At 49.1% G+C, this 11,655-nt stretch overlaps 1 protein-coding gene across 1 annotated transcript; it reads left to right on the top strand.

The window, feature by feature from the left end:
• The first annotated feature begins 1,057 nt into the window (after positions 1-1,057).
• LOC109748791 (inositol-tetrakisphosphate 1-kinase 4) lies at positions 1,058-2,531 on the top strand. The gene has a single exon (XM_020307841.4). The coding sequence runs from the start codon at positions 1,375-1,377 to the stop codon at positions 2,398-2,400; it is 1,026 nt and encodes a 341-aa protein (XP_020163430.1). The 5' UTR covers positions 1,058-1,374; the 3' UTR covers positions 2,401-2,531.
• Positions 2,532-11,655: the final 9,124 nt, after the last annotated feature.

The raw sequence follows: 11,655 nt of genomic DNA on the forward strand, positions 1-11,655 counted from the left end.
TGTCCTATTAAACAAGGATAGTTTGACTTTCATAAGCCCTTTCCAAAAAGGTGAGTCAGTCGGCCTTACTGTCACATGAGACAAAGTTTTGGTTTGAAAATACTTGTTACGGAGGATTTGTGCCCAAGTGGCATCAGTCTCACTTGATAGCTTCCACAGCCACTTGCTGAGAAGACATCTGTTCTTAACTTCAAGATTCTCAATACCGAGACTCCCTTGGTCTTTCGGTCTACAGATGATATCCCATTTGGCTAGATGGTATTTTCTTTTTAGTTCATCACCCTGCCAAAAGAATCGTGATCGATAAAAGTCCAGTCTTTTCCTAACTCCAACTGGGACTTCGAAGAACGACAAAAGAAAAATAGGCATACTCGTGAGAACCGAATTTATCAGAATTAATCGGCCTCCGTATGACGTGAGCTTGCCCTTCCAGCAACTCAGTTTCTTTTCAAATCGGTCCTCGATGCACTTCCATTCTCTGTTTGTTAGCTTACGATGATGGATTGGTATTCCTAAGTATGTGAAAGGTAAAGCCCCCAAATCGCACCCAAACAATTGCCTATAAGCCTCTTGTTCGTCATTGGCTCTACGAAAGCAGAACAACTCGCTTTTTTGAAAGTTAATCTTTAACCTGGTCAATTGTTCAAATAGACATAACACCATCTTCATATTTTTCGTTTTGGCCAAGTCATGCTCCATAAAGATGATTGTATCATCGACGTACTGAAGGATGGACACACCTGCGTCTACGGACGCGTCCAACAGACAAATGCCGTGGCCGTTTTAGGAGTCCGCGTCGAAATGGGCTAGCAAGGCTCTGGTTTTTAATTGAAAGACGGTGCTTAGAAAATCAACCGGTTTTCATGAAATTTATTCTTTTTGTTTAAATTTGATTTAAAATGTATAGGGATACGGTTGGATAGCGGGCTCCTGTATTACTGTTTGTTTACGGACGCGTCCATGGACAGATGCCGTGGTCGTTTTAGTGTCGGCGTTGAATGGCCGAACATGTCTCTCTTTCTTTAACTAAGTGCTTAGAGAAAGTGAGCCCAGGGCAAATGGAGATTTTCGATTAGCGAATGTGTTGCGGTGGGCGAAGTCGAACTCCATGTCGATCACCCCTCGGCCGACTAGCCGAAAGCAGCTAGGCGATTCCCATCCGGCGCATAACGCGTACGAACATAATTGTATGCTCGATCGAGAAGAAATTCATGAGCAGAAAAAGTATTCCAGCCCGCCACGAATATGCCCTTGCTACCAACCTGCCATGAGTATAAATCCAGGCGTGCTGCTGTGAGCAGGGGAAAGGCACCGAGACACGGGAGATCAAGAAAGACAGAGAGCAGAGCAGAGTGTAGATAAGCTTGCTAGCTCATGGGAGGAATGGCGGCCGAGCAGGAGGCACCGGCGCCGACACGATCTCCGCCGCACACCTACACCATCGGCTACGCGATGCAGCCGGACAAGCTGGACACCGTCATCCAGCCGTCGCTCGTGGCCCTGGCAGCCGAGCGCGGCATGCGCCTCGTCGCCGTCGACCCCTCCCGCCCGCTCGTCGACCAGGGACCCTTCCACCTCCTCATCCACAAGCTGTACGACGAGTCGTGGCGCGCGCAGCTGGAGGCCTTCTCTGCGGTCCACCCCACGGTGCCCGTCGTCGACCCTCCCGCCGCCATCCGCCGCCTGCTCGACCGCGGCTCCATGCTCGACGTCGTCTCCGAGCTCAACGCCACCGTCCGCGTGGGCTCCCTGGGCGCGCCCCGCCAGGTGGCCATCGACGACGCCGCGTCGCTCACCGACCCGGACGTCGTGGGCGCGCTCCAGTTCCCGCTCATCGCCAAGCCGCTGGACGTGGACGGCAGCGTCAGCTCCCACGCCATGTCGCTCATCTACCGCCGCGCGGGCCTCGCGGCGCTGCAGCCCCCGCTCGTGCTCCAGGAGTTCGTGAACCACGGCGGCGTGCTGTTCAAGATCTACGTGATCGGCGGGCACGCCACGTGCGTGCGGCGGCGCAGCCTGCCGGACGTGCCGGCGGAGCGGCTGCTGGACCTGGAGGGCGACGCGTCGGTGCCCTTCCACAACGTGTCCAGCCTGACGACGGTGCACGCCGACACGGACGACGACGTGGGCGACGACGCCGAGATGCCGCCGCCCGGGTTCGTGGAGGAGGTCGGGCGCGGGCTGCGGCGCGCGCTCGGGCTGCAGCTGTTCAACTTCGACATGATACGCGGGAGGAAGGCCGGCGGGCAGTACTTCATCATCGACATCAACTACTTCCCCGGGTTCGACAAGCTGCATGGGTACGAGATCGCCCTGACCGATTTCTTCGACGAGATGATTCGTGGCGCCGCTGCTACACCCGACGAGGCCGACGCTACCGAAGCCTCCAACGTTCTCTGAGCGCGTATGAGAGGCCGTTTTGTACTCTTTCTGTCCAGGTCGTATGATTTTTGTTGTTCCACGTACTAGAGAAGATCAATTTTGCATTCCTACTATACGGAATAATGATTTTGCCTCGTTGGTTTTGGAAATTAAGGGTGATGGCAACGTCTGAGCAGCTGTGCCTTTCGATCATGACACTGGTGTCCCCATGAACCACTTTAGTCCCTGGCCATGCAATGCAAATGGAGCAACTGTGCCGATGTTGACATTGATAGCGGCATAGCGCCCATTGCGCAACTGGTATCAGTGCCCATGTGTAGCACTACGGTGGTCCTTTTTCTCGTGCTGCTCCAGCTACACTTTCCCTTTCTCGTGGTACAACGGCCAGAAAAAAAAAACCTAAATTGGTGTCGCCCGCATCTCTCCTCTACCCCACCCCTCTAATCACCATCCGATGATGTGGCCGGGCAAAGCCAGTGCCTCGGATGGATAACCGTGGTTCGTCCTCGCCACTCACAGGGACATGGTTTGGGACGGTGGCTTGGCTCGCGGTGGTGGGTTGCCACAACACTCTGGTGGGATGCTGTGGAGGGTGACGGTATGCCGGCTCCATGTCTAGTGGTGGGGGTGTTTCCGGGGTGTCACCCTCGCCGCAAGTGTAGAGTTTCTGTTGACGAAAGTCCAGCAACGCTTGTTTCCCCATAGTAGTCTCTACTTATTTTGTGTTTTCTCGGTCTTTTGGCGTTTTTGTATGTCATCTCGTGCTTTTACCTAGTTTAGCTTCTTCTGATGTGCCCTTTGTGCATGTTTTCATCCGGTTTCCCTCCAAAAACAACAAGCAGTTTCAGCCATCGGCTTCTTCTTCTGCCAATGGAATCTTAGCAGCTCTGTTGCTAATTTTTGAAAAAAAAAACACTGGACAGGGTTCCTTTGAATAATAATGTAGAATCTACTTGAGGTTAATCGAGGATGGCACAAAAGAAAAATGTTGAAGAGAGGAGGGGCCAAAAAAAGTTAATTTGCCATTTAATCCGGTCTTCTTGCATGAGAGTCGGAGAAAAATTAGTCAAGAAATTGAGAGAGCATGGAAAATTTTAGCACCCTAATAGTTAGCACTAGCACTTTAGGGCCACTGTATGGATGCATGTATGAGAGGAAAAGAAGACAATGGTGTGAACACATCAATGCAATGTTGAAACTTCAAAATGATTATCTCGCAAACCATTAATCCCAATTTACAGATAATTAATACAAACGGTTTCATATAGTTTGCTTAACTTCTTTGTTGTATTTGACATTTGCGCCACAGACGCAACGGGTCATTTAGTGTCGATAGGGGCGGGAGACACCGACGGTACTGGGACACAGAATCTTGGATGTGTGCACGGTGGTAGCTAAGACCCAGTGCGGCCCAGCAATGACACAAACTGGCAACCGGTTTGTCAGATGGATAGGAACATCCCATGTCGCTTCAATATCTCACGACATATCCTCAATTCTGGACTACTACATTTTTCTAATGCCTCCCAATCCTTGCATCTTCATTCTATAACACGACATATTCATCATCAAGTTTTCACAGCTAGGTGTTGGCTATCAATGCAATGCCAAAAACATATTCAAATTGTCTTCCACCCCTTACTAATCCCAAAATTCTCTCTCTAGTCTCTATACAATGTGTCAGTGTTCACCACCCTTTGTTCATGAATCATTCTTTGAGTTCTTTCCCATTCACTTATAAAGGAGGAAAGCTTTGGCATTTACTACAACTAGCGTAGTGGCCCGCAAAATGCAAGGACAAAATCACTACTTATGTTGAAAAAACAATTTCACTTTAACACTATAAGGGTGTCTTTAATTCACAGGACTCTAAAGACACATGAATAGGAAAAATTTAGGATTGGAATGTCATGCTCATGTCAACCCTACAAGATTTTTGGGTTGTTTGATTACATCACAGAGAAAACAAAAAGATTCTTTCAAAAATGTTTGAGTAGATGTTAGAAATAGTGAAAAAATCCTTAGAAAAATTCCTATAGGATTCAATCCTATGAATCAAACAACCAACATAGGAAAAATTCCTAAGGATACTAATCCTCCAAAATTCCAGTGAAAATCTTTTGAATCAAAGGAGCCCTAGCATCGCAGAGACATCAACAAAAGGATCTGGAAGTAACTATTCTTGAATAGAAAAATAGCAGCATGATGGATAATTCAATGACACACCCTGAAAGCATGTACTCCCATGTGAGCAGTAGTTCCCAATGTTCAAAAATTAAGAAGTTCTTACAGACTTTCATCTTCAAAAATTATATGTCATTCGATTTTCACGGAAAGAAAAAACGTTTCTGCACTCTATGATTAAAAAAAATCAGGATTAGTTCTTGAAATTTGCATTTTTTATATATCACTGTTTTTGTCTGTACGGTGCTGAAATGATCATTTTTCCATGGAACTTCACTTATTTTTAACATGATTAAAAACATTTCGAAGGTTTTGGACACTTTGATTATTTGCTAGTATGCACTATTCGAATAAGGAATTCGTGCTTTCAGGAGATATTTTGTTGTGTCCTCACAGATCCATGTTGTCCCTTCCTGACAGTTTTCTTGTCATCACAATAGTTTGTAAATACAATATGGAAAGTTTTCCAAATGTAAATCTATGTTGACAAACAACAGATTACCATGGACTAAAAAAACTGATTTTAGTGACAGATCCTTTGAAACAGTTCACAATACAGAATAAACACACTAAAACAATTGTAGGAAATCTTATAAAACTAATAGACAATACACTTTTTCGTCAATTTTCAACTATTTGGATATTTCCTCATAGTACAAGTAATTTCACTATGAAATAATGTTGTGGAGTCGTTAATTGTACATGGAAGATCACCTAATGATATTATGTGTTCCCCGCGATCACTATTCTTCTCCATAAGATAGAGACAATTAGCTCCGGACAGCTATGAGAAAAATGTTCTTGATCACTATTTTGACATTATACAACTATACTAATAATAACAAAAATAATATTCATGAACTACAACATTGGATTTACTATCTTGATTAAGAGGGTGGACTAGACGAATCGAAATGCCGCTAAGGAGAGGTTGGCGTCCGTCCCGTTTTATGGGGAGGGGGTCCCACCCAGGCGGAGAGCACATCTGAATTTTTCTAGCTCATGATTAACCCAAAATTAGCTCGGTAGTCTGCAGATCCATCGAGGAAGGGTTGATGAAAATAGGCACGTCCTCAGAGTATAGAGAAACAATACGCTAATTAGTAGCAATCCCGGCCTGCAAGATGGATCACCACAGCAAGGTCTTGAAGGAAAGCTCGTGGTGGGTTGATGGAAAGGATGAAAAGCATAGGGCTGAACTCTCGTAAATTTCCAAATACCTCCCAATCCTAATCTTTTGGCGTGCACCACTACTCATTCACCATCAGGTTTCACTTGCATTATAGTAAGTTGATTTACTGCTAGGTCTATTAGCCTCCTATATCGATGATATTGACATATTTCCATGTTGTCTCTTCATCTCATTCCTCACTACTTAGCCCCTCGATCTGGCTCCTTCGGAATGTTGAATACACACCTTTGTTCCCACCTCTTATAAAGGAAACTAGGGTCTTTAAATCCATATTTTAGTACTCCCTTTGGTCCAAAATAAGTGTCGTGATTTTAGTTCAATTAAATTTCAACTAAAATCACGACACTTATTTTCGATCAGAGGGAGTATAATATTTCAAGTGCAACACTGGTAAGATGGCACTTTGTTGCGCTGCTTGCACTTGCCCACTGCACGGATTGGTGTATGGGACTGTACCCATAAAATCTGAGTGTGCTGCATTTCAAAACATGTTTTTCCAGCTCTCGAATACTTAGTCACTGAAATTTGCAATTGTTCTTAGAAACTGGTAGACATGTGCAAATGGACACTATTTTTCGTATAATTTAATATGCTTGTTAATACTCCTTTCAAGGATGCACTAAGCCATCTTCGGTTATTGAAGCCATTCCACTCCTTAATTGTGAGCTCATTGTAGGATTGGCGACTATTCCTGAAGAAATTATTGGAGTTATGCAAAATAAAGAGGAAGAGAAGACTACATGAGATCTGTCCATCCATTACTGGAGCTAGCACATGTCTTTAATGGCATAATATTCTTCTAATTATAGATTTCATTTGGTTTGACTTTTATTTGACTGTATTGATAAGGATTCATGTGTTTTTCTATTCCTATGAATCATATACACAAGTTTATGAAGATCTGGTGTATACTCTCACCCACTCCAATCAAAATTTTGCGTTTCTTCTATTTCTTGGTTTTTGTAATCTTGTGAACTACCAAGGCCCCGACAAAGAAATTATTTCTAACTTTATATACTTAATATAGTCACAAAAGGTAATTAATTGGGCGATACTAATCAATTTGTTGGGTTTCGTCTAAGGATCAATGTCAGCGCCCCTGTCAACGGGACCCCTCATGTCTGCGACGGGCCTAGCTCGCCCGCGCCTCAAAGACTGGCGCGTCCTCGCAGGCCCAACCCAAGAGTCACTGGGCCCGAGTGGGTGTAGACAGGCCCAGCCCTGCAGCGCTCCTACTTATACCGAAGAGACAGAAGGAAGGCGCATCCGGTGGATCACGAAACCGGCGGCGGCACGAACCCTAGTTCTTCCTTGTTCGATCCATTCTTGTACTCAACATTGTATCCTGACTATATTGCCACCGAGAGAAATACTAGATCGATCCCTTCCCCTGCTTGTCCCTAACATCTGGTATCAGAGACCACCACCACCCCATTCCCTCGCGCGATCTGGCGCAATTCATCGAGACTCGCCGTCTTCGCCAAGCTCGTGTTCAAATCGAAGCCATGGATCCGACAATGAAGGAGTAGATGGAGAAGATCACGACCTCCATGGACGAGTTTCGTCTGGAACTGCGTAGCAACACGGCGGCGGTGCACGCGCACACCGCCAAACTGGACGATCTGGCCTCCTGGCGGTCAGATCTGGAGCAACGCGTCAACCAACTCTCCGACGCGGTCGCTGAGCTGCAGAAAGGGCGTCTTCCTGCGGCGGCGGCGCCCGGTGTGGCGGCCACAGAGACTTCCGCGCCCATATCCAACCTGGGAGTGCCCGGCGTCCTCCCTGGCGCGGGAACCTCGGCCAGTCAACAACCACATGGGTCAAGCGACCACGGCAACGCATTCCTACACTGGGAGAAGGCGCTGGCGACGCCGCCGGCGCCGCTCCCGGGCACTGGTCAGTACAACCCCGAGTCGCCCACCCCACCTCTTTCCCCTTTTGCTCACGCGAGTCAATTGCTCGCCGGGTTGGGTCAAGCCCATCCCTCGGTCACCTTTCCTCAGTTTGCCGGGGAGAACCCAAAATTATGGAAAACACTTCGTGAGCAATATTTATCTATGTTTGGGATTCACTCCTCATTCTGGGTACCTATGGCTGCACTCAATTTCTCCGGAGCAACCTCTGTTTGGTTACAGTCCATTCAGAATCGCCTCTCTGAATTTGATTGGGAAGCGTTTGCAGCTCTTCTCTGCACTCGCTTTGGTCGTGATAAACACCAAATCCTAATTCGTCAGTTTTACACTGTTCGTCAAACGTCTACTGTTGCTGAGTACATTGAGCGATTTGAATTAATTGTTAATCATTTGGCTTCATATTCGGAGACCATTCATCCTTACTTTTACCTGACTCGTTTTGTCGAGGGCTTGAGGGCGGACATCAGAGCAGTGGTGCTGATCCAGCGGCTACCTGACTTGGATACTGTTGGGGAACGTAGTAATTTCAAAAAATTTCCTACGCACACACAGGATCATGGTGATGCATAGCAACGAGACGGGAGAGTGTGTCCACGTACCCTCGTAGACAGAAAGCTGAAGCGTTATGACAACGCGGTTGATGTAGTCGTACGTCTTCACGATCCGACTGATCCAAGTACCGAACGCACGACACCTCCGAGTTCAGCACACATTCAGCTCGATGACGTCCCTCGAACTCACGATCCAACAGAGCTTCGAGGGAGAGTTCCGTCAGCACGACGGCGTGATGACGGTGATGATGATGCTACCGACGCAGGGCTTCGCCTAAGCACCGCTACGATATGACCGAGGTAGATTATGATGGAGGGGGGCACCGCACACGGCTAAAAGATCAATGATCAATTTGTTGTGTCTATGGGGTGCCCCCTGGCCACGTATATAAAGGAGTGGAGGAGGGGGAGGGCCGGCCCCTATGGCGCGCCCTGGAGGAGTCCTACTCCCACCGGGAGTAGGATCCCCCCCCTTCCATGTAGTAGGAGTAGGAGAGAAGGAAAGGGAAAAGAGAAGAGAAGGAAGGAGGGGGCGCCGCCCCTCCCCCTAGTCCAATTCGGAGTAAGCCTTGGGGGGGGGGGGCGCAGCCTCCCCTCTCTCTTTCCTCTAAAGCACACTAAGGCCCATATACTCCCCGGCGAATTCCCGTAACTCTCCGGTACTCCGAAAAATACCCGAATCACTCGGAACCTTTCCGATGTCTGAATATAGTCGTCCAATATATCGATCTTTACGTCTCGACCATGTCGAGTGCTGCCGCCTCCAGCTCCTCCTCTGCCGGGTTTCTCCCGGCCTCGCTCGCCGCCCTCCTCTCGCTCCCGCTTGACTCGGCCACCATGCGGCCGCCGCAGCTCGGGGCCAGGAGCGTTGGCTCGTTTTTCTCCAACAACTCTCCGGCTCCCTCATAGTCGGGGCTTGCGCTGACGGTTCATACGTCGAGCGCCTCTTCACCCGCCCCGTCGTCCGGCGTCATCGCGCCTCTGGCCTTCGCGCCCGAGGCCACCTCGTCGGCTGTCATGGCGGGCCTCATGCCATCCGTGCCTCAAGCGGGATTCACTCCGGCAGCGCCCGTTGCCTCCCTCTACGGGGCATACTCGCCGCCGCCAACGGGTTCCAATCCCGTGGTCCCGCCCGCGCCACCCGCCCCTGCCCCCATGACGTACGCGCCTCCGGCAGGTGCCTCCACAGAATCGTTGCGTCCACCGTTTCACTTCGGCAACCTCATCACCGTCAAGCTCTCGTCCGACAATTATATCTTCTGGCGTGCACAGGTTCTTCCGCTCCTTGGGAGCCACTACTTGCATGGCTACGTCGACGGCACTTTTCCTTTCCCTCCCGCGCTGGTGGACAGCGTGAACGGCCCGGTTTACAACCCGGCACACTGTGTCTGGACGGGGCAGGACCAGGCGAACCTCGCCTCCATCCAGGGTTCGCTCACTCCGGCTATTGCCGGGCTCATCGTCTTCCTGAAGACTTCCCATGAGGCTTGGACCATCCTTGAGCACTCTTTTGCCTCACAATCGCAAGCGCGGGTCAGTGCCCTCCGTCACGAGCTTGGCGCCTGTGAGAAGCTTGATTCCATGGCAACGGAGTTCTACAACAAGGTCAAGGCTCTTGCTGACACATTGGCATCCATTGGACAGCCGCTTACCGATTCTGAGTTCAACTCCTTCATCGTCAACGGCCTCGACGAAGAGTACGATGGCTTAGTTGAGATCATTAATGAGCGTGGCAACACGACCCCCATGATGGCGCATGAGGTCTACTCTCGGCTTCTTCTTACTGAGCAGCGCGTTGAGGCGCGTCGTGCCAACCGCAGTCGCGGCCCTCCTCCGCCAATGCGGTCTACCGAGGTGGTCGCCCCTCCGCCGGCGCTCAGTACTTCGCCTCGGGCAAGGGGCCCGCGCCGCTCCCTCCGGCCTCGTCCACCCCCACTCTGACGCTACCTGGTGATGGGGGTCGGCGGGTCTGCCAACTCTGTGGTCTTGACGGACATTGGGCCTCCAAGTGCCATCGTCGTTTTCAGAAGAGTTTCCTCGGTCTCGGCAATGACGGCAAGGATACGCGCAACACTGCGCGTCGGGTGGCTATGGCCGACCGCCCGGCGCCGCAGAAGCCTCAGGGCCATACTCAGTCCTACTCCGTTGATCCGCAATGGTACATGGACTCTGGTGCGACGGAGCATCTGTCGAATGAGATGGGGAAGCTTCATCCTCGCGAGCCCTATCACGGTTCCGATAAGAACCACACCGCCAACGGAGTAGGTATGCACATCTCCCATATTGGTCAAGAATCCCTTCTCACTAATCATGCCACTAGGAGGCTTCAGCTTCGTGATGTTCTTAGAGTACCATCTGTGACGCGTAATCTCCTCTCAGTTCCTAAACTGACTTATGACAATAATGTGTTTTGTGAATTTCACCCGTTTGATCTTTTTATTAAGGATCGGGACACGAGGGCCGTTCTGCATAGTGGGCGTCTCTACCAGGGCCTTTACCGTCTGGAGCATCCTGGAGTCTCTCGGGTTTTCAGTGGAGTTCGCGTCTCGTCGTCACAGTGGCATGCTCGTCTTGGTCATCCTGCCACACCTATCGTTCGTCATGTTTTGCGTCGTCATGAGCTTCCTAGTGTCTCTAGCAATAATGATGTAGCAGTGTGTGATGCTTGTCAGTAGGGGAAGAGTCATCAACTTCCTTTTTCGGAGTCTAGCCGTGAGGTGAAACATCCTTTAGAACTTGTTTTTTCGGATGTATGGGGCCCTGCCAAAACTTCTGTCAGTGGTCATAACTATTATATTAGTTTTGTGGATGCTTACAGTCGTTTTACTTGGCTCTACCTTATTAAGCGTAAATCTAATGCATTTGATATTGTCGTTCAGTTTCAAAAACATGTTGAACGTCTTCTCAAGCATAAAATTGTTCATGTTCACTCGGACTGGGGTGGCGAGTATCGCAACCTCAACTCCTTCTTCTAGTCGCTTGGGATTGCTCATCGTTTAGCATGTCCACATAATCTCATCAGCAGAATGGTTCCGTCGAACGTAATCATCGTCATATTGTTGAGACTGGTCTCACTCTTTTGGCCCATGCATCGGTTCCTTTCCGGTTTTGGAGTGATGCTTTTACCACTGCATGCTTTCTTATCAACCATACTCCCACACGTGTTCTCAACATGAAGACTCCCCTTGAACTTCTCCTTAATGAACAACCCGATTATACTTTCTTTAAAGTATTTGGGTGTGCTTGCTGGCCGCATCTTCGACCCTATAACAAACGCAAGCTGGAATTTAGGTCCAAAAAGTGTGTCTTTCTTGGCTATAGTTCCCTTCATAAAGGTTACAAATGTCTTCATGTTCCCACTAATCGTGTCTACATTTCTCGGGATGTAGTGTTTGATGAGCGTGTCTTTCCGTTTGCCAATCTACCTGTGTCC

The sequence above is a fragment of the Aegilops tauschii genome, chromosome 7 (genome assembly GCF_002575655.3).
Source record: "Aegilops tauschii subsp. strangulata cultivar AL8/78 chromosome 7, Aet v6.0, whole genome shotgun sequence".
Lineage (NCBI taxonomy): Eukaryota > Viridiplantae > Streptophyta > Magnoliopsida > Poales > Poaceae > Aegilops > Aegilops tauschii.

Excerpts from the sequence above, each read along its gene's own strand:
- LOC109748791 (XM_020307841.4), top strand. The coding sequence starts at position 1,375 with ATGGGAGGAATGGCGGCCGAGCAGGAGGCACCGGCGCCGACACGATCT.